General features: G+C 43.9%; 1 protein-coding gene and 1 non-coding gene across 3 annotated transcripts in view; one reads left to right on the plus strand and one right to left on the minus strand.

Annotated features, from left to right (window-relative positions):
• The window catches only part of SNX29 (sorting nexin 29), a 554,801-nt gene that overhangs the window by 32,628 nt on the left and 498,696 nt on the right, over positions 1 to 23,477 (plus strand). The window contains exons 4-5 of one of the 2 annotated variants that reach the window (XM_060123064.1): positions 10,363 to 10,487; positions 10,563 to 10,628. In XM_060123064.1, the coding sequence (XP_059979047.1) occupies positions 10,363 to 10,487; positions 10,563 to 10,628 (191 nt within the window). The remainder of the gene's footprint in view (positions 1 to 10,362; positions 10,488 to 10,562; positions 10,629 to 23,477) is intronic. The other variant, XM_060123065.1, reaches the window with a different exon arrangement.
• TRNAG-CCC (transfer RNA glycine (anticodon CCC)) lies at positions 7,345 to 7,417 on the minus strand. Its single transcript has one exon. It is a non-coding gene; the product is annotated as a tRNA-Gly (tRNA).

Raw genomic sequence — 23,477 nt, forward strand, 5'->3', positions numbered from 1 at the left:
TCCTCTTTTTTCCTTTTGATTTACCAGCTTCTTCAGCTGATTCCTTCTCAGCTGCCATCTCCTGTTCCTGACTTTGAAGCTCCTCATCTGCCCAAAGCATCCCAAGCGGTGTTTGTGTCTAGACCAGAGCTGGAGGGTGTGTGCACCCCAGAGAAGACAGCCACTGTGTTTATATTCGTAACTTTAAAAAATGGTCAGGAATGATGATTTAACCCGTTTAAAAGTTGGTTATTTTTCTAATTTCTGGTTCCTCTGGTAGAACATTCATTTGACTTCATTTTACATGCCTGCCTGCCATCCTCAGGCCTTCACACGAACAGTATCTTTTTTTTTTAATCAATTTTTATTGGAGTATAGTTGCTTTACACACACTGATAGTATCTTGAAAACTACTGGCTTGTGAGTTTTCACTGTTACCAAGCTTGCATTTTTTCTGGTTCTTTGTCAACTGTTTTTTTCCCCCTCTTTTTTCTCTACCATATCCTCTTCTCCCTCCCTCTGGGTAACTTATGTTAATGATCAAGAATCGTTTGTTCTGTGTGTTTCTCCACATTCATTTAATCTTTTACAATTAAAATACATGTGTATACATACACACGCACGCAGGTTTTATTGTCATTGTCTTACAAAAATTGAATTATATATAATGTTCTGCATCTGTATTTTCTCTCTTGGCACTACCCTGACAAAACCTTTCCAAGCTAGAGTTCTAAAAATTCTTTTTAAAAGCCTGCATTATATTGCATGATGCAGATATACCAACAGTTGCCTATGAAGTAATACTGACTTTGTTTCCAATTTTTACTACTATGGACAGTGAAACAACAGACATCCTTGAGCATGTTTTCTTATGTACTAAGGATTTTTTTTGGCAGAGATTTCCAGGTTGGGTTGCTGGGCCAAAGAGAATGTGTTTATTTTTAATAGTTGTGGTCAGGTATCTTTCTAAAAATGTCTACTGGCAGTGCATGAAACTACCCTTTTCTTCCTTCCTAATAATAGTTTTGAGTGTTGTTTTGAAGTTTTCAGTCTGATGGTTGAAAAGTGGTGGCTCACTGTCATTTTAATTTGCATGTTGATTGCTAGTGAATTTCAGTTGTTTTTTTTTTTTAATATTTGTGAGCTATTTGGCTTTGCTCTCTTGGGCAAAGCTGCTTCATATTGTTTGTCCAATTTCTTGTTGGATTATTTGTCTCCTTGTCAATTTGTGAGAGCTCTTTGTATATTATAGTAATTAATTAACCTTTCATCTGTTTTCTGCATTGCAAATATTTTTTTTCAAATCTGTCCATTATCTTTGTAGGCACAGGTAATAGTATCTATTACAATACTACATTTAAAAATTTTTACATGGTTAAATGTCTTTGTACTGATTCCATATACCAACCTACCAGTTTCTGTGTTTTCAGTGTTTTAAGATCTTCCTCGATGTTAGAGTATGCATGTGGTCTTTTACATTTACTTACAAGATTTTTAATGTGTACAGTTAAGCCTTTGATCCATCTGGAATTTATCTCTGTAGGGTTTCTGAGATAAAACTAAAACCAATTTTGGTTTCTTCTAGGTGGCTGCCACCTTTCTCAGAGATCTTTTTGGCTCATTATCTCTGGGCTGCAATTTACTTTCGTTCCATTTACTTAGCACAGAGAGAGGGTGCTCTAGGCCAAAGCATGGAGGACTAATTGAGAGCCCTGCGCTGATCTGATGCACTGGTCCCAGCACCCCTGGCACAGCAAGGAGTGGGAGAGAGCCTTGTACGCTGGTGCCGTCATGCTGAGGAGGAGGAGCCCAGCCTTAACCCCAGCCCTCATTATCCTTGCTCTAGATGAGTTTGCCTGAATTTTCAAGGATGCTTAAGTCTACCCATCTGATGGTAGATGATGCAAATAATTGAGAGGACAGGCTTATGGAAGCCCAGTCCTCTTCCTCTTTCTCTCCCTCCTCCTTCAAATGGGAATCATACCATTTATATGACACTGTAACTTGCTTTTTTTTTTTTTTAAATAACTTGGCCGTGTATTATGGACATTGTTTCAGGTCCCTAGGTAACATAATGGTGCAGCCTACCATCCATGGCTTCTTTATGTGTAATTAAGAAAGAAAAACTAGTGCCAGATTTAATTGGATAAGTTCATCAATTATGAGGCACGCTTGGATTTCCGAGACCTTAAAATGTGGGGAAGAAAGGTGCTTCTAGGTTGTTTAGGTTTGGCGTCTCATTCTTTTAAAATTTCTACATAATATTTTGTAGTGTGGAGGTGCTGTAACTTATTTACTGTTTTCCTGTTAATGGACGTTCAGGTTGTGTCTAGTTGTGTTTCTGCTTTTACTATTATAACAATGCCGCAATAAAAATATTTGTGTATATGTATGTCTTTGCCTACTAATGCTTTTATATTTAATTGTTTATTTCAACTTTAAAAAAAATAAATTTATTTTATTTATTTTTGGCTGCATTGGGTCTTTGTTGCAGTGCGTGGGCTTCTCATTGCGGTGGCTTCTCTTGCTGTGGAGCATGGGCTCTGGGTGCGCAGGCTTCAGTAGTTGTAACATGTGGGCTCAGTAGTTGTGGCTCGCAGGCTGTAGAGCGCGGGCTCAGTAGTTGTGGTGCACGGGCTTAGTCGCTCTGTGGCATGTGGGATCTTCCTGGCCCAGGGCTCGAACCCATGTCCCCTGCATTAGCAGGTGGATTCTTAACCACTGTGCCACCAGGGAAGCCCTATTTCAACTTTTAATTTTGAGATAATTATAGATTCACATGCAGTTGTAAGAAATAATGTAGAAAGATCCCATTTACCCTTTACCCAGTTTTCCCCAGTGGTCACATCTTGTAAAATTCTAGGCCGGCATTTCAAATTTCGCTAGTTTTACTTATACTTATTTGTGTGTGTGTGTGTGTTTACTTCTGTGCAGTTTTATCACTCTGTAGGTTCATGTGTCCCCCACCACAGTCAAGATACAGAATGGTTTCATCACCACAGGGTTCCTCCTGTTGCTTTTTTATAACTATGCCCACCTCCCTCCTGTCCCCTCCCTCCCCATCCCTAACTCCTGGCAACTACCAATCTGTTCTCCATTTCTATAATTTTGTCATTCCAAGAATGTTATGTAAATGGAATCATACAGTGTGTAATTTTTGGGATTGGCTTTTTTTTTTTCACTCAGGGTAATTTCCTTGAGAGTCATCCAGATTGTTGTATGTATCCGTAGCGTGTTTCTTTTTATTGCTGAGTAGTACTCCGTGGTCTGGATGGACCACAATCTGTTTATTCATTGAAGGACATCTGTGTTGTTTTCAGTTTTTGGCTACTGGAAATAATGCTGCTATAAACATTTAAGTACAGGTTGTTTGTGTGAACATAAGTTTTCATTTCTTTGAGATAAGTACTCAAGAGTACAATTGCTGGGTTGTATGATATTTGCATATTTAGTTTTATAAGAAACTGCCGACTGTTTTCCAGACTGGCTGTACCATTTACATTCCCACCAGCAACGTGTGAGTGATCCAGTTTCTCTGCATCCTTGTCAGCATTTAGTACTCTCATGATTTTCTATTTTGGCCATCCCTATGGGTGTGTAGACATATCTCACTGTAGTGTTAATGTGCATTTCCCCAATGGCTAATGATGTTGAATGTATTTTCCTGTTCTTATACGTGTGTATCCTCTGGTGAAATATCTATTCATGGTTTTTGCTCATTTTCTAATTAGTAGTGCTTTTATTTTTATAGGATAAATTCCTAGACGTAGGATTGCTGGGTCAAAGGGTACAGGCATTTAAAAAAATTGTACTGCCTGGTCTCTTTGCAGAAGGATGTAGGAATTCACGTTTATATTCCAATCAGCAGTACCCATTTACATGCACTCTTGCTAGGTCTGTGACTGGTTTGAAATTGATAGTCCTAAGTTGATATCTTAGTATCTGTGACACTTTCCTGGTCACTAGTGAGACTGGATATCTTTTCCTATGTTTATTGGCCAACTGTATTTCCTCCCTTCATGGTTTGTTGGTTCACCTTCTTTAATAATAGTCTTTTAATTTTTTGAGTTGCATGGCTTTTTTTGGTCCATTTGTGGAAGCTCTTCGTGTACTATGGCCCTTAATTTTTTTCAGTTATGTGCTGTAAATATTTTCTCCAGTCTATCATTTATTGTTTTACCATATTTATATCTTTTGCCGTGTTGAAATTTAAACATTTTACGTGGTTAATTCTATGAACCTTTAATAAAATTTTGCTTTGAGAGTATTCTGTCCTGAAGTTCTTCTGTATTTTTCTCTATCATTTTTTCTCCACTTATATATTTTTTTGATCTTAACCCATCTGGAATTTAGCTCTGTGATGGTTTGAGGCAGAAGTTTATTTTTATTTTCTTTCAGCCCTATAACCACTTGGGTCAGTGCCACTGGTTAAATAGCCCATTCTTGCCCATCTGAGTTGAAGGGCTACCATTATTATATATAAAATATTTCCATATTCATTTGGACTTTTGGAGGGCGATTCTCTATACTGCTTCATCAATTTGTTTATCTCTGTACCCAAAACCACACTAGGCCAAGTCCTTCCTGTGATTAGTATTGGAATTGTATTAAATATATACATTAATTTGGGAAGAATTAACATTTTTATTTTAATAAATCTTCTCATTTAGGAAAACAATATTTCTATTTATTTTGAGCTTTACACCTTTTAAGAATGTTTTTCTTCATATAGGACATGTCTTTCTTATTAAAAATATGATTTATTTTACTGTTGTTACTGTTGTGAATGTAGTTTGCCTCCACCATTTTGTTGACTTAAAAAAATCAACTTTTAATGTTACAGTTTCTTTTATTGCAGTATTTTAAATTTGTGGGTTAGAAACTTTTTTATATCTTTTTGTAGATATGCTTTTTTTCACTTAACATTATAATCCAAGCTTTAAAAAAACATGCCATTTCAAGTTTCCAGTAAGCATTTTAATAGTTGCATGTTTTTTTTCATAACTTTTTCTTTCCCTTTTTTTTTTTTTTTTTTTGCGGTACACGGGCCTCTCACTGTTGTGGCCTCTCCCGCTGCGGAGCACAGGCTTCAGACGTGCAGGCTCAGTGGCCATGGCTCACAGGCCTAGCCGCTCTGCAGCATGTGGGATCTTCCTGGACCAGGGCACGAACCTGTGTCCCCTGCATTGGCAGGCGGACTCTCAACCACTGTGCCACCAGGGAAGCCCTCTCACCATAACTTTGATGCCATATTTTTTGATTCTTTTTAGCGCAAGGTAGCAATATTTCTGGTTCTTGATACATGAATACTTTTTAAATGCTTGTTTTAGAAAAAAAAGCTAAGTCAGAAAAGCATAGAGGCAAGAAAGACATCAACAGTAATTATTTTACCAAGTTGCTCTTAATTTTTCACATAATCCCCTTCAGATTTTTTTGTGTTTTTTTTTAGCATAGTTGAAAACATACTTAATATACAGTTTTGTACCCTGCTTATTTTTCATTTTATGTAATAAACCTGTTGGCTTATCATTATAAGCTCTTGGTAAATAAGGGCTAAATGGCATTCGATTTTGTGCTGTATTACCGTTTAACCAATTCCCCAAGTGTCAAATCTTTGTGTTTTTAACTTTCCACAGTTGTAAATAATGTTTTGAATATTTTCATTCTTAAATCTTTATCTGACTTACAGATTACAACTGAGGATTGATTTCTGCCAGTAGAATTCAGCGGTTAAAGGATGTGAACTTTTCTGAAATTTATAACACATAAATGTAGGGCATGGCCCATTTCAAATGACTGTCATGTGATGGCCTTGCTGTAGTTGATGATTGCACTGTCTTAAATCTGAGGTATGGCTAATGCTGTTAATGGCCCGTTTTTATGGGTACAGTCGACTCCGTTCTAGGTGACATTGGAGCTTTCCACACGAGGATGATCCAATCCATTTTCATGATTGTACTTTTCACCAAAAGGTTCTAGTAAAGCTGTAACATAGTGAAAGGATCAATTTGAAATTATGCTGTTAGGAGGTTAATTTGATGCAGTTCTTAAAATGCAGCTTTCATTGCTGATCCTTTCTGTCTCACATTTGCCATAAATGTCTAACATTTGCCATAAAAAAGTACAGGATTCTTAGGATTCTTATTATAGATTAATGTGGCAGGTTAAGCAGTCTTGAAATTTAGGACACAGCTGAGGAAAACCAGTGCTTGCAGAATTTTAGCAGCAAACCAGTTAAGCTCGTGCAATATCCAGCTGTGCCGGCCCTGGTGAGAGAGTTTTAAAGTCAGCAGGAGGAGGTTATTTCATTTTCCACTCGTTAACTCCTTCAGCAAGCTTTTCCCGGGACCTCGAGGGCAGGTTTTTTTAAAACAGCTTAACTGAAGTCTAATTTACTTACCATAAAAATCTACTCCTTGTACATGTACAATGCAGTGATTTTTTTTAAAGTAAATTTATAGAGTTATGTAACCATCACCACAATTCAGGTTCAGAACATTTTCATTGCCCCAGAGAGTTCCCTTGTGCCAATTTACAGTAAATTCCTAATTTCAGCCTTAGGCGACACTAATCCACTTGCAGTTTCTATGTATTTACCTTTTCCCGACATTTCATGGAATCATACAACGTATGGCTTTTGGTGTGACGTCTTTCCCTTAGCGTGATATTTTCAAGGCTCATCCTTGTGTCAATACTTTATTCCTTTTTATTGCTGAATAGTAGTCCATTGTGTCGATATACCACATTTTATTTATCCATTCATCTGGTAAACAGCTATATGCATAAAAACTTGAAGTGATTTTCTTGGCTGGTGCTTTTTAAAAAAATTAAAACATTCACTGTTAAGTGCCCTGCTTAAATTAAGAACATGGCCAATTCATTAACTGATAGTAGAAGTTAGATGTGAGAAAATGCCGTGGAGGCAGCCAATCCTCCCACCGCCTCCCCTCCCCTGCCGCGTGTCAGAGAGCACTCAGCAGAGAGCATTCTGGGAAACAGGAGAGACTGAGCTGAGAAAATAATGAGCTCCATGAAAGCAGGTGCCCCTTTCATTTTTGCAGAAAGTATCATATGCCTGAGTCAAGGTGAGAAGAAATGGAAAATCTTCAGGTGACATGATTATAAATCAGTGCCCAGAGCGTGCCCACTACAAGCTGAAGGGCTTAGATTCATGTAGTTGGACCAGTGTGTTCTCCTTGGTTCCCTAGTCTTTTTAAAAAAAATTTTATTTTTTATTATTATTAATTAATTAATTTTGGCAGCACCAGGTCTTAGTTGCAGCATGCAGGATCTTTTAGTTGCGGCATGTGGACTTCTTAGTTGGAGCATGTGGACTCCTAGTTGTGGCATGCATGTGGGATCTAGTTCCCTGACCAGGGATTGAACCTGGGCCCCCTGCATTGGGAGCGCAGAGTCCTACCCACTGGACCACCAGGGAAGTCCCTTGGTTCCCTAGTCTTAACTGACCTGGATTTGGATTCCAGATTATACAAGATCTCCTGAGATGCATCTCTCACCTAAGTATACATAAAGTCCATGTTCTGAGTTCTTCGAGGGGAGGGACCATATTGGTCACATATACCACAGATGGCAGGCATTGTGCTAGGTGCTGTCGCCACTAAGGTGAATGAGGCGTGATTCTTGCTCTCTGGAAACTCAAGTTAGCAAGAGGAGACAGCTGTGGAAAGCAGATTATTAACAGAGGTTGACCAAGTGCTGCAGCAGAAGGAAGCTCAGCATGAGGAAGCACTCAGGAAGGCTTCCTGGAGGAGGGGACCCTTGAGCTAAGTCTTGAATGACCTGTAAATATAAGCTCAGGTCAAATGGGGAGGTGAAAAGGGGACATGGAAAGGGTGTTAAGTAGAATGGCCTTCAGCAAGGCAGGCATCATAATAAACTAATTATAGGACTAACGCCCACCTGGGTTTTCTGCTGTGTTGGGTTGATTGTGACCTATGTGCATCTAGAAGGGAATGCTGCTGATGTAAGCAAACCCTGGGGACTGGGTTTGTGTTGTTCACCTGTATTCCATTCCCCTTAGGGGCCAGATGTTATTATAGAGTTGGTGGGGCAGTTACTGACTTGTGCACTGGAGCCAAACAAACCGACGGGGATTGTTGGGTTAATCATTGTATTTGCAGATGATTCGTTTAAAGATGTGGTTTATTATGGAGAACTCTAAACACAGACCAAGGTTTTTGCCCTCCTCCCCACCCCACCCTGAAACAGGGCCCTGGTCAGCTCCGTTTTGCTATGCCTTGCTTTTGGTTCCTGTGGGATTTAGATAGTTTTGGCGGGTGTCCCAGCTTTCAGGGAGCCCTCAGATGTGTGCCTGTGTGGATATGCAGAGAGACTAGCATATGCACATCTAATATTTAAGAGTGACATCTGCCACAGCAAAAAGGGCTGTATCAATGTGAGGGAGTATTCTGGGACCCAGGGTTCAAGGTTAATCACCTTTATACCTATCCACTGAAAAAGCATTTACGGAGCACACACTGTGTTCCAGGCACTGAGTGAGCTAGGTGCAGGGGAGCCAGGAGGACAAGGTAGGAGTTGGAAACCAAATAGTGTAGTTGAGGACAAGTTCAGTTTGGGATGCCAGGTAGGGCTCCTTCCTGTGGAGGACGAACTTTTTTTTAAAAAGTTTTTATTTTATATTGGGGTATAACCGATTAACAATGTGATAGTTTCAGGTGCACAGCAAAGTGACTCAGCCATACATATACATGTATCCATTCTCCCCCAAACTCCTGGAGGGCTAACTTTGATTATTGGCAGTAGTAGCCTAGAATTCTGGGATGGATTAGTGATGTCTGTGATGGGCACAGACTAGAGGATAAATATTCGTGTGCTGTGTATTTGCTGATGCTGGGTTAGCGTTTTCTGGTGTAGACAGAAGACTTGAGTAAAGGTGGCATATGGGAGGGAGTTGACTTTTGTCTTAGAATAAAGCATGTTTGTCTTGGTGGCATGGGGTGTAGTGGAAACTACCTTGGATCAGCATGGGGGTGGGTAGGGCTGGAGTACCCATGTTGCTGCTAATTATGTACTTACTAGGTACTGTCTCTTAAATGTCTCTAAGCCTCAGTTTCTTGACGTGTAAAATGGAGATAATAATACCTGCCTCAACCATATCATAATGTTGATGGGAGGAGCTAGTGAGATCATGGATGTGAAGATGTTTTACCACCCACAGAGTGATAGACACTTGTAGTATTATAACTACAGGTGTGGGGGTGGGTGGAGCAGGAAATGCCTGCAGTTACGCAAGGATGAGCCAGATGGTGGTGGCTGCAGGGTCTTTGCACTGGGTCTGTCTGCCCAGCCTGCTGCCTCTTGTCATATCCAGGTCATAAGGTTACCTCCATTCGGGCCACAGAATCTAAGCCTGTTCTTGCCCTGGCTCCACCTGCCACCTCATCCTGTTTTATTTTCTTCAAAGATCTCATCAACTGATATGGTCTGGTTAGCTTATTTGTTTGTGTATCTTCCCCGCTAGAACCATGGAAATGTGGTGAGGCAGAGACCTTTTCTGTCTCACTCCCACCTTCATATCCTCAGAGCCTAGAACAGTGCCTGGCACATAGGAGAAGTTCAGGATTTCTTAACATTTGTTGCATGAATGATTGGAAGGGTCTTTGAAGTCCACAGACCCAATTGGGCTGGGGGCCCAGGATCCCTGTGAGGATTGTTAAGAATTGAGTGTAGTTGCTGTGACCTCATCTCTCTGTGAACATGTTCCTGAATCTCCCATTTCTTTGGTTACTGATAAATCAATTCAGTTAAATGCACAGTAATTGTAACGTAATTGACAATTCCATCAACTCCGGATCTGACTTCACAATGTAATCTCTTACAACAAAATAAAGGACAGGAATCAGAATTCATATTATTTTTTAGGATATGTAACAGGCCATGAAATTACACAGTGTTTCCAATTTGGCAGGCTGGTGAATTCAATCTCTTAAAAGATAATCTTGTTTCATAAAGGACATGATATGAATGAGAGTTGAAACTTGTGAATTGGATACAATTAACACCCAACCCCTCCCCACACAGAACTGATTTGTTTTTAAATTGGCTTTTTTTTTTTTCTTTTCCCCTGCTGGCTGGCACCAGTTCCATTTCCCCTTGTTTCTTGTGAATTGTTACTGTGCTTTCACCAGTCTGATGAACTTGGCTAGACTGTGCAGGTCTTCCCTAAGTTATGTGAAATGAACATGAATGGAGATGGGTGTGGAGTCAGTTACATGTCAGTTACCTGTCTGTAAATCCAGGTGTCTAGTGTGTACCCTCACCAGCTCCCTGGAGATGCCAGGGCCGCCCTGTTGTTTCTCTGCCTTCACAGGGTGGATTGATGAATCATTGGTTCTCTCGCAGGGTAACCTGTCTGTGTGCCCAGTTTGAGGCCGTCCTGCAGCATGGCTTGAAGAGGAGTCGAGGATTAGCACTAACAGCAGCCGCGATCAAACAGGCAGCAGGCTTCTCCAGCAAAACCGAAACAGGTACTGCTCGGCCTGATGCATCCCGGAGGATGTTCCTTTCTCTTGTTCTTTTAATTTGTGTTTATTTTTTAATAGCGGGCAAGGCAATCATCGTGCGGGACTGGTGGGGGCCAGTGGCACGTGGTGGTGCAGAAATCCGTGGTAAGGATGTCTTACTTGCAGTCAGTTAGGGTGTTGTCTGGTTTCTTAATTTAAATGAAGTCAACCTTTGTGCAGAATTCTCAGAGCCATGTGTTGTGGTCTCCGAGGGGCTTGGGGGACCTGCAGCTAAGGTGCTTATCTCACCGACATGGTGTGGCAATTGCTGTGAAACTAATAATCTGTTCTAACTTTATGCACAAGGATAGCACGGCATTTCATAATTAAATCTGTCTTCAACAACAGCAGCAGAAACCAGGCAGGTCTCTGAGCTTATAGTTCTGCTGCCATCCATTTTAAAATTGTCACAGCATTTCCCTTGTCCTGTGCTGCTGTGTCTCTGATGACAGGGATAATGCTACTAATAATAATTCAACACTCATGGGTACTTGGTGCTAGCCTAGCACTTTGTTAGTCTTTTATATAAATTAACTCGCTCAGTTCACACAGTAGCCCTGTGAGTGGTGGGGACCTTCATCTCTCTTCTCTGTGGTACAGATGTGATCTGTCTGAAGCGGTTTGCTTTGGATCTGAACTTTGAAGTGTGTCATGTCGTATAAACAGCATCCTGTGTTCCACCCCACTCGCACATTTAAAAGAGCAGGTTCTTTCAGACCCTGCTTGTGGCTGCCGCCCTGAATTCCCAAATCCTTCTTGTTACTGTGATATCAGTGTCACTGCTGAGTAAAATGTGTCACCTTTTGCTAGTTCACCTCCTTTCACAGCAGAAAATCAGTGCTCACCGTGTTTGGTAGAGGTGTTTGTGGAAATTCTCTGCCCACTGAAGCGAACCCTTTGCCTTTCCCTCTCATGTTGGCGTGTCTCCTTTCCCTTTTCTCTCACCCCTTCAGCAGATCTTTCATCCCTGTTCATCTCACCAGTTGCTCATTTTCAGAAATGAATGTGGGTCCTGTTGGGGTCAGGGGATGGCTGCAAGAGGGATTCCTGTCATCGTTGATTTCTCTTCTGTGTTCCCAGCTCCCTTCCTTAAAAGTCAGGGACATAGGGGGCCAGTTCAGAGAAGAGCCGGTGTCAAGGGCCTCAGTCCTCGTAGAAACCACAGCCAGCTGCCTTGGCCACCTCGGATGTCAGCCTCAGTCGTCTCGGTGACATTTTATGTACAGGATGCTTCCCTGAGCCTCTGTGTGGGGATGCCGTAGGGCTGGTTGATGGCTGTTTGAGGACATGGCATTTCCGAGAGTCCTCCTTGGCTTGCTGGGCCCTTGTGTTTCTTCTCATTTCCTTCTTACCTGACTGGGGGGCAGCTACCTCAGAGGAACTGGTGTGGAATAGACCACCAGGCTCTGGGCAGCTCCTGGGCATGGCAGAGGCAGCCCTGGCTTTGGAGTCAGACTCTGAGGGTAAGTCTGGCATGATCCTGGGAAAATGCCCCTCTGTGCCCTCATTGTTTGCACCTGTAAAGGCAGAGCATCTGGTCTCCCTGCCAGGCTGTCAGGAGGCTTCAGTGAGACTCTCATGTGAAGCACCTGCTTCAGTTCATAGACCCGCCCCCCCATAAATGTTTAACCAGCTACCCTCTTCTCCCAAACACCCTTTAAACTTTTAATCTCTTTCTCCACCTCACCCCCTCTTGAGGCTCTGACCTTTTATTTTTATTTTTTGCAGTACGTGGGCCTCTCACTGTTGTGGCCTCTCCTGTTGCGGAGCACAGGCTCCGGACGCGCAGGCCCAGCGGCCATGGCTCACGGGCCCAGCCGCTCCACTGCATGTGGGATCTTCCCGGACCGGGGCACGAACCCGTGTCCCCTGTATTGGCAGGCGGACTCTCAACCACTGCACCACCAGGGAAGCCCGAGGCTCTGACCTTTTAACCATGAAGAATGGCTCTACCTATTCCCATCCAGACTAGAATTCTTATCTTTTTGTTACTTGGCCCTGATAATCACAGAAGCACCTACACGTTCGCAAGACATCGCCAGGCTTCACCTTCTTGCTGTCTCCCTGCATCTTAGCATGATTTCTACACTTGCATCCTGAAGAGACTGATGAGCAGTCTCTGGCTTTGCTTTTGTCGAGGAGGGTGTGCTGGGCAGCCTCCTGGCCAATTAGAAGCAAAGGAAAGACCAAACTAGCTTAGCTCTGGAGTAGTTGCCGAGGGCTTGTGTCATCATTGTTGGCAGCGTTCATTAACCATTCACGGGTGTAGGATTGGCTGATTAAAACCTCTTTCCTGCCCTTGAGTGTTTGATTAAAAACCTCACGAGAGAGGGGGCAGGTGTTTCTTCAGCTGCTCAGAGTTGGAAAAGATAAGATCAATGACTTCTTATGGTTGTTCTTAAAGCCATTGGAATGACCTTGCCATGCAGAATGAATAAAATGAAGTCTGAAGAGAAGGATCCGACGGGAATGAGCGTTGCTCTGCTCCCTTGTCTCTGCTGGCTGCTGGGCTGGGCCCTCTATGTAGCTTGGCGATCGGACGGCAGGGTTGAAATCCCCGCTCAGCGACTTGTCACACATGAGCTCTCTGGGACACCTTCTCTCTGAGCTTCTGTTTCCTCGTGTGTAAACTAAGGGTGATAACGGGATCCGCCTCGCAGGGTTGTGGTGGGGGCTTGAGGCCTTGGTACTGGGCTGCCCGAGCTGGTGCGTGATGTTAACATGCCAATAACATTCCAGCATAGGTGATGGTGTCTTTACTTTTCGGATGATGACACTGAGCCTCAAGTAAGTTAATACGTGGCCCAAGTTCCCATGGCTGGTAAATGGGCAGAGCTGAGGATTCCAACCCAGGTCAGACTGATGTCAAGAAGTTCCTGGCCCTTCCCCGCTCCCCACCTCCCCTGGCAGCAGGCCTGATGCCCATTATTGCCCCTCTGTAGACCACTCTAACTCAGTGAACTGAATTGAAAGTGACAGGAGAGAATGAATAACGGTGAATTAATCCACAAGCCTGTTTCATTAGCTCTGTTTCTAGATGAAGAGAGAAAAGCTGAACTTCAGAGTAATGACTGAAAAAAATGACATTGTTGAAAATCACAATACAGTAGATAATACCGAGAGTCTGCCAGGGGCATGACTGCATTTGGTTGTCTGCGGTTAGGGAGCCTGTAGGACTGAGTTTGGAAACTGGTGCCCTTGCACAGCGTATTAAAAAAACTTTTTTTTAAAGTTGCCAACATTTAAAAATTATGAGATTTTATGTTGAAATATAGATTTCTAGGTTTTCTTAAACTTGAGGATCTGTGACTCTGGGCCTACATGTACTGTTGACTTTGTTTGGAGCCCAGCACCCCTGCCCTTTGTAGATGGGGCAAAAGTACTCCAGGTCACCAAAGTCTCCACCCCTCCCTATCGCCCCGACACTTGAGACAGAATGTCGGTTGCCATTTATTGTTGTACTGTCATTATTGTTCCCACTGTTCTAATGGGAAATTCAGCAGTTTTCAAGGGTAAACACCTCTCAAGTTGTAAGCCTTTGAAGCCAGTTTCTAGAGTGCTAAAACCGTTGTTTTTGTCAATTTTGTTCAGTTTTATAGTTGCTTTTTGGGGAGAGGATTTGTTAACCTTCTCACTGGCCTGTAGCCAAAAGTCCCTTATTTCTTGTTTTTGTCTTGATTTTGAATACATTCTTGTCTTCGCATGTATCTGGTATTTTCGACTGAATGCCAGATGTTGTGTATGAAGAATCGTAGAGATAATTTGAAGTTTGGAATGATGGTATCTTTTTTCAGAGAGGATTTACTGTTGCTTCCAGACAGTTAGGGTAGAGGGAGATCAGTTTAATCCAGTCAAGGGATCAAGCCAGTTCACACCTGGCCTTTAGCATTTGTGATGCCTGATGTATTTCTAGGATGTAGTTCTTCGGGGTTTCCAGCTTATATCAGTTTCCTGGAGTTGCCATAGCAAATTTGCACACCCTGGGTGGCTTAAAACAACAGAGAGAAATTGACTTTTTCACAGTCTGGAGGCCAGGAGTCCAAAATCTAGGTGTCGGCAGAGTTGGTTCCTTCTGGAAGGCTCTGAGGGGAGGGTGTGTTCCTAGCTTCTGGTGCTTGTTAGCAGTCCCTGCCATTCCTTGGCTTGTAGCTTTATCACTCTAGTCTTGACCCCTCTCTTCACATGGCCTTCTTTCCTTTGTGTCCATGTCTCTCTGTGTCCCCTCCTCTCCTTAGAAGGACACCAGTCGTGTTAGATTAGGTCCAGTATGACCTCATCTCAATAAATTACACCTGCAAAGAGGCTTTCCCCAAATAAAGTCCCATTCTGGGGTTCCAGGTGGACACGAATTTTGGGGGGCACTATTCAGTCCAGTACACAGCTGAATCCCTGAGGTGTTTTCCAGTGCCCTTCCTCATCTGCAGGTCCCGAACTCTAATTCTTTTTTTTTTAAGGCCCTGTGGGAATTCTGAAAGCTCCACTTAACTTCTCATCAGAGAAGCTCTGTAGTTGGGAAAAGCCTTAGGGCAAAATAAGGCCCTATAGACAGGAGTCATGTCTGTCGACTTCCCTTCTCTTTGGGATCTGAGTTCCTCCTGTCTTTCTTGCCTTTGCAGAGCTCCTAGTCCTTCAGTTTTGCTTTAATTAAAAAAAAAAAAGGCTGGCATTTTCAGTTGCTGTTTTTTTCGTGGGGGAGTTGGTCTGGTTCAAGCTAATCTTTCACAGCCGACAGTGGACCCTTGGAGTGATGCTTTCAGCTTGTGCCTTTTCCGGTGGCCAGATGTGCCCCCTCTGTGCATGACCATCTTCTGTTACTTTTCTATAAATCAGGTACCAGCTTTTCCTTCTGAGGTCAACTGTAGCCTGGGAAAGGGAGTTTGCAGGCAGTTTTCCTTCAGTTTTGTGATGATTTTAATCAGTACCCACATACTTCCCCCATTCCCTAGTTTGCTGTCTATTAGGTGGTTTTGTATTGTTTGTTTTTGATTTTAGCTTGGTATTCAGGTTTCTTTTTTTGTGTGTGTGTTATGCGGCCTCTCACTGTTGTGGCCTCTCCCGTTGCAGAGCACAGGCTCCGGACGCACAGGCTCAGCGGCCATGGCTCATGGGCCTAGCCGCTCCGCGGCATGTGGGATCTTCCCGGACCAGGGCACGAACCTGTGTCCCCTGCATCGGCAGGCGGACTCTCAACCACTGTGCCACCAGGAAGCCCCTCTTTTTGTTTTTGACTTGGGAGGTTTTTACCCAAACATCCCTGACCTGTGAAATGTTGGTAAGGTAAAACATCATTCTAAACAGTTATGCTGCCAGCTCAGCAGTTATGCCGTCTTGGCGGGCATGGGAAACAGTGTCCATCCCAAACTGCAATCCCTTTGGATAGATCGTCCAGTTAGTTGAGTTACGCAGGACCCAGAGAAGTTTAGAATAAGGTCACCTGGTGTGTCTTCTTTAGAATTCAGACCCCAGAAGTGAGAGCCTACTGTGCCCGGTAGAGCCGTTTCCTCTGACTTTTGACAAGTGACTGGATTTATCTGCACAGACAGTTGATTTGCCGGTGGTGAGGTGGGAGCCTGCATTTTCCGAGCCTGTCCTGCAGTTTGTTTAACCTTTCCATTCCAGTTATGCAAGGTAGCGTGAATCATTACAGCCAACACTGGTTATTCCCCACCCAGCAGTTCTGTCCCTTCTTTCTTGCTAATAGAACTCTGGTTTTGTTCTGATGCTGGGTGGCCATGAGCTTCAGGCCTGAGGCTAACCACAGGAGGAGTAAATCTGGTTCAGATCAGGCCAGCCATAATAATTTCCAGCCTGCCAGTAGTTGGTTTAGGAATAGACATGTGATGCAATTCTGACCAAAAGGAAAAGTCTGCTGAGGGGCTTCTGAGAAAGCTTCTTGCTGTTTAAACAGAGACACAAGAAGTCTTATTTTATGGCCTTCGGTTGTTTTGTGAGACTGTGATATTTGGAGCTATGGCAGTGATGTTGTGACCATGAGGCAGGACCAAGTCTGAAGATGAAAGCCGGTACATTCAGGATGGCAGCTCAGAAAGATGGAAAGTACTTGGACCCTGATAATGTCACTGAGCTACTGAATTAACCAACTCTGGAACTGCCCTACCTCTGGACTTAATGTTATGTGAGATAATTAGTTCCCTAATATTTTAAGGCATTTTGAGTTGGATTTCTTTTTACTTGCATCCCAAATCATCCTAACTTAAACAATAGAGAAAAGCAAGACAACTTAAAAAAAGAAAGAGACCTATGCTCCAGAAATGGGAGAAACAATGTGATTAGCACATTCATCCTGGAAATGACACTTGGGTGTTTTCTGCTTTTTTCAGTGAACCGCAGGTTTGGCTTTCTTAGCGTTTGCTACTGACTCATATTGAGCAGCTCTTGTGACCCAGGGGATTCGTTAGACCATTCACGCCCATTGTTCCACTTTACTGCTAAAATGATTATGCATAGTCAGTAACAGTGTTCCCATTTTACAGGTGAAGAAAATGAGGCTCAAAGAAATGAAATAATTTCCTTAATGTTCCAGAGTTAAAAAGTGGCAGAGCTGGGATTTCTACTCAGGCAGGCCTACATGATTGTGATTCTGAAGCTCCTACTTTTATTTATAATGGCATATTGTTTCCAGAAAGAGGGCTGTCTGAAAGATCGTGACCCCCTTCCCCCATTTGAACTCATGAGTAAATTAAGCAGCATTTTATTATTTATTTATTTTGGCTGTGCCGGGTCTTAGTTGCTTCATGTGGACTCTTAGTTGTGGCATGCGGACTTCTTAGTTGTGGCATGTGGGATCTTTAGTTGTGGCATGAAGACTCTTAGTTGCGACATGCATGCGGGATCTAGTTCCCCAACCAAGGATCGAACCCGGGCCCCCTGCATTGGGAGCATGGAGTCTTACCCACTGGACCACCAGGGAAGTCCAAGCCGCAAGTATTGAGTAAGTTAGGAGCACTCAGAGCAGAGCTCAGCAAACTATGTCCTACCACCTGTTTTGTAAATAAAGTTTTATTGGAACACAGCCACAAACATTCATCTACTTAGTGCCTAGGGCTGCTTTTAGGCAGAGTTGTGACTGAGACTGTTTGGCCTCCTGACTTTCTAGCTCCTAGCATAGTGTCTAGAAGTATATGGGTTCTTCAGTAAAAATATGTTCAATAAATACCTTTTGGTTGGAAGGAAGGGCATCATCCAATGTGCATAGTACTATATTTCATGATTCCCGAGGTACCTGAAACCAGGATCACTCCAGGGTACTTCCTTTTCCTGGTTCATAACCTGTGCCTTCTTGCTGTGTCTTCACATGGTGGAAGGAGCCTCTTTTATCAGGGCACTAATCCCGTTCATGAGGGCTCCACCCTCATCACCTAAGGGTCCACCCAAAGGCCCCATCTACTAATACTATCATCTTTGTGGGTTAGAATTTCAAGAGGTGAATTTTGAGGGGACACATTCCGATTATAGAAGTGGCATTTCAATGGCATAACCTTGGAGTTTGATGTTCTTGTTAATCACTAAAATATCATCATCAGGTTATGTGTCGGCAGTCTATTACAAGGTGATAGGCATGATTCAGAACATACCAGAGGCACATTTATTATTGAGGTGCCTGTCTTGTAAAATTTACCTGTAACTTTCCTTATCTGTTCAGCAGCCTTTTGGCACCTCTGACCTTGACACTTTGTCTCCCCCTCTCTTCTGGAATGCCACAACCTCTGGGCATACTTTCTACTTCTTTGCAGATCCTTCCTGGCATATCCCTTCTACACCCTCAAACATTAAATATTATTTATCCTCACATTCTGTTGTTGACTCCTGTTTCTACACATACTGTCTGAATTCCTCGGTGAAAATTGCTCTCTGTGTGTCGATTACTCTGAGTTACACCTCCCGCAGATCACTCCTGGTCTTCCTCTTGAGTGTCACTGTTTGGATGTACCATGGGCTTTTCAAGGTCTGCATGACTGAATTCTCATCCCTATCGCACCCCCATGTTTGCTCCTGTGTTCCTTGCTTAGTGAATGGCTCTGCCCTTGACCCAGGTCCCCTGACCAGCCTTGGGCTTCCTCTCAGCCTCCTCCTCCTCCTTCCCCCACAACCGCTCAAACTTCTGTTTTTTTCTCCCTCTCTTTTAAAAATTGTCATAAAGTATACATAACATAAAAATGACCATTTTAACCATTTTCAAATGTAGAGTTCAAAGGCATAAAAGTACATTCACATTGTACAACCGTCACACCATCCATCTCCAGAACCTTTTCATTTTCCCAAATAGAAACCCTGCCCCCATTAAATAATAACGCCCCATTTTCTCCTCCCACTAGCCCCTGACAACCACCACTCTGCTTTATGTCTCTATAAATTTGATTACTTTAGGTACTTCATATAAGTAGAATCATACAATATTTGTCCTCTTGTATTTGGCTTATTTCATTTAGCATAATTTCTTCAAGTTTCATGCATCCTTTTTAAGGTTGGATACTATTCCATTGTATGGATAGACCACCTTTGTTTATCCACTCATCTGTCGATGGACACCTGGGTTGCTTCCACTTATTGGCTATCTTGAAAAGTGCGGCTACAAACATGGGTGTACAAATAACTGTTCGAGTCCCTGCTTTCAATTCTTCTGGTTACATACTCAGAAGTGGAATTTTTGGATCATACAGTAATTCTATGTTTAATTCTTTGAAGAACCACCATATAGTTTTCTGTACTGGGTGCTCCATTTTATTTTATTTTTAATTTTTAAAAAATTTATTTATTTTATTTATTTATTTTTGGCTGTGTTGGGTCTCTGTTGCTGTGTGCAGGCTTTCTCTAGTTGTGGTGAGTGGGGGCTACTCTTCGTTGCTGTGCTCAGGCTTCTCATTGCGGTGGCTTCTCTTGTTGCCGAGCATAGGCTCTAGGCACGCAGGGTTCAGTAGTTGTGGCTTGCAGGCTCTAGAGCGCAGGCTCGGTAGTTGTGGCACCCGGACTTAGTTGCTCCGTGGCATGTGGGATCTTCCCAGACCAGGGCTCGAACCCGTGTCCCCTGCATTGGCAGGCGGATTCTTAACCACTGCACCACCAGGGAAGCCCGGGGTGCTCCATTTTAAATTCCCACCAGCAATGCACAAGGGTTCCAATTTCTCCACATCCTCACCAACACTTGTAATTTTTTGTGTTTTTGATAATAGCTACTCAAATGGGTGTGAAGTGGTGTCTCATCCTGTTTTTTTTGTTTGTTTGTTTTGTTTTGTTTTGTTTGCGGTACGCGGGCCTCTCACTGTTGGGGCCTCTCCTGCTGCGGAGCACAGGCTCCGGACGCGCAGGCTCAGCAGCCATGGCTCACGGGCCCAGCCGCTCCGCAGCATGTGGGATCTTCCCGGACCGGGGCGCGAACCCGTGTCCCCTGCATCGGCAGGCGGACTCTCAACCACTGCGCCACCAGGGAAGCCCTCATCCTGGTTTTGATCTATTGTCTCTTGAAGTTTCAGATTTCTCTCTAAAGTCATTTCATGAGCTCCCTACCAGTTCAGCTGGATGGTGCCCCTCCGATCGGTGATGACCCTCCCCCACCCTGCAATGGTCCTGAGTCCTCTTCTCACCAGACCTCTGTGTGGCACCACCGTTTTCTTGTCTCCCTCTCTCGGTGGTCAGGGACTGGGTCCATCCTTGCTCACATTTGTAGCTCCAGTGTATTGCAAGGAGCCTGCAACTACATTCAGAATAATGACTCGAGGACCCAGATGTCAGGTCATGCTGCTCGTTCTCCTGGGATGCCAAACCCCGCCCCCTTCCGTCTGCATCCTCACAGTTGAAAGCAGGTGGTATTAGTATTAATATAGCCCCAACTGTAAAATTAGAGAAACCTACTTCCTTGATCCTCAGGGGGGATTTCTGAAAGTGGTTGATTGCATTTAACTGAAATTGGAATTTATATTATGCTTCACCGGGGTACCTTGGGTAACAGTTTCATTTCTGTAGAAAATTGATTGCAGAGGAAGCTGCATGTGCCAGGAGAACCCCAGGCCCATCCTTTTAATCGTGAGGGGAAGTCCACTCCCTCACCCTCCCATCCCTATCATGTTTTCAGTTCCCTCTTTGTGTTTCTCTGTTGAATTCGTTAACTTGAAAATCAGCTAGTTCTGGTGAAAGAGAGTTGGGAGGATGTCTGCCAAAGGGGCAGAGAAGATGTCCAGGGTGGCGATAAAAATGTTCAGCAGCTGGTGGGGAAGTGCTGGTCTTAGGGAGGGAGCCAGGGCCAGAGCGCTGTCCCCCACGGGCGAGGTGTTAACCCATGAGTCACTGGATTTGGGCAATGTCCATAGGGTCCTGGGAGGGTTCTTGACTGCTGGAGTGGCTGAGGGCTTGGGCCAGTGGCCATTTATTAAGGGGGATGAAACTGTCCCAGCATATTAGGATTTGTTGTAGCCAGACTGATGCCTCTTGGCCGAAGGGGACCTCTGGCTGTTTCAGAGATGTTTAATCTTTTTTTTTTTTTTTAAATGAATGAATTTATTTTTGGCTGCGTTGGTTTTTTTGTTGTTGTTGCTGTGTGTGGGCTTCCTCTAGCTGCGGCGAGCGGAAGCTACTCTTTGTTCGGTGCAAGGATTTCTCATTGCGGTGGCTTGTCTTTGTTGCAGAGCAGAGGCTCTAGGTGCTCGGGCTTCAGTAGTAGTTGTGGCGCACAGGCTCTAGAGCGCAGGCTCAGTAGTTGTGACACACGGGCTTAGTTGCTCCACGGCATGTGGGATCTTCCCAGACCAGGGCTTGAACCCGTGTCCCCTGCATTGGCAGGCAGATTCTTAACCACTGCGCCACCAGGAAAGTCCCAGGTATTTAATCTTGATGTCGTGTAAATTAAGACTGAGAGCTGGCTTCGGCGTTGTCAGTTTTGAGTTATTATCCAGCCTGTTGGTGTCATGGGTACTTTGCTTCGCTTCTGTCAGCATGAAAATGGCTCTTGCGTGGAGGATGGAGCACACCCCTAAAAGGAAACAGGGCGCAGGTTTTAGAATGGTGGAGAAAGTTCCCACTCATTCATAAAGGAGGTACCATAGGCCCTTGTGTCACGTGGGTGAAGGCCAGCTGCGCTCTGTTGAGGTGTTAGAGCTGGGAACTCAGCCTTCAGATGATCACAGGGGCCAGACAGCTGACAGACATGAGTGAATCGGGCTGGTGAAGGATGCCAGGGAGTAGTGGCACCTGGCCCCTGCAGAGCAGGCTGGGATGTGTAGTCAGTCTGCAGATTCAGGTGGAAGAGAGGATAGATTTGGATGAGCAGCTAGCAGTCTACCACGATGGAGCTTTTCCCCTTCTCCGTAGAGTGGTCAGAGACACCTCTTCATGGGGACATTTGAATAGAGACCTAAGGAAGCGAAGGAATTAGCCATCCTGTTATTGGGGGAAGGAATCCCAGGCGGTTCAACAGGTTCAAAAGCGTGTAGCAGTCAGTCTCTTGTTTGCTCTCAAGTTGACTCCCTGCCCTTGCCCTGCAAACTCTATTTCCCGGGTCCCCTTGCCCATCATTTCAGTGGGAGGTGGTGATATGGTCAGCAGGTGAGAGGAAGAAGGGAGCTGGAATATTTCTTCCTCTCAGCCCTGCTTCAGGGGGCGTCTCTAGCTGTGGCTGTGCTTCCTTCATGGTCCTTGGAGGTCCCCCGTGGCTGCCAGTCAGGCCTTCCTCGTCCCCCCGCTTTCCTCCCAGGTGCCTCTGCACAGTCCAGCTGTTGCCTGCAGCCCTGGTTACAGCGCCTGGGAACACCTTCTGTTCCTCTGGCTTTAGGGGTGGATTAGCCTTCTGACGTCAGTTATCTCTGGGTGCCCTCATTATCTCCTGTTTGGCTTTCTGGCTCTTCCAAAACCTCTGTAACAGGTGTCCTGTTTGAAATTCCTTCAGTGGCCTAACTGGTGTGGTTTCTGTTCTCACGGCTGGGTGGGCCCTGAGGTACAGCAGGCTTGTCTGGTTGCAGGAGCAGCCAGGAGACCAGTGAGGCTGTTGCAGGGTGAGTGGCAGGGAGAGTGGGACGAGGTGAAGTGGAGAGGTAGTGGGGAGCCCAGTCACGTCCGGGCAGTAAGTGGTAATGTATTCTCCTTTTCTTGCTTTATTTTTGTGATCTCCTTTCACCTCTACCAAGATAATTGGCACTTGTTCTGTAGAGTCAGTAGGGGAGTAGGGGTTTAAATCTACTGAAGTCTTCCAAAGCAATCCAGCATCTCAGATCATGGTGCATTTATTCATTCTTTTTTAAAAAAATTTTTATTGGGGTATAGTTGATTTACAATGCTGCTTTAGTTTCAGGTGTACAGCAAAATGGATCTATATTCATTCTTTAAAAATGTATCATGTTCCGGGGCTTCGCTGGTGGTCCAGTGGCTAAGACTCCGCGCTCCCAGTGCAGGGGGCAAAGGTTCGATCCCTAGTTGGGGAACTGCATCCCACATGCCACAACTAAAAGATCCTGAATGCTGCAACTAAACATCCTGCAAGTGGCAATGAAGATCCTGTGTGCCACAACTAAGACCCAATGCAGCTAAATAAATAAATATTTAAAAAATGTATCAAGTTCTGAATTGTACACTTTAAAATGGTGAATTTTATATTAAGTGAATTTTACTACAATTAAAAAAAACTGGAAGTGGCTAAGTTACCTTTAATTGGCAAGTTTTAGTTTTTTTCTGAGTAAAGGGAGTTTAAAAACTAACTGGAAGGAAATTTAATAGCAGAGTTAATTTCAGTTGCAGAGAAATAAAGACAATTCCATCTTTACTCAAAAAAAAAAAGTATCAATGTAAAATGATACAGCTGCTGTGGAAAATAATTTGAATGGTTTTTCAAAAAGTTAAACATAGGGCTTCCCTGGCGGCGCAGTGGTTGATAGTCCGCCTGCTGATGCAGGGGACACGGGTTCGTGCCCTGGTCCGGGAAGATCCCACGTGCCGCAGAGTGGCTGGGCC

The sequence above is a fragment of the Lagenorhynchus albirostris genome, chromosome 15, assembly GCF_949774975.1.
Source record: "Lagenorhynchus albirostris chromosome 15, mLagAlb1.1, whole genome shotgun sequence".
NCBI lineage: Eukaryota > Metazoa > Chordata > Mammalia > Artiodactyla > Delphinidae > Lagenorhynchus > Lagenorhynchus albirostris.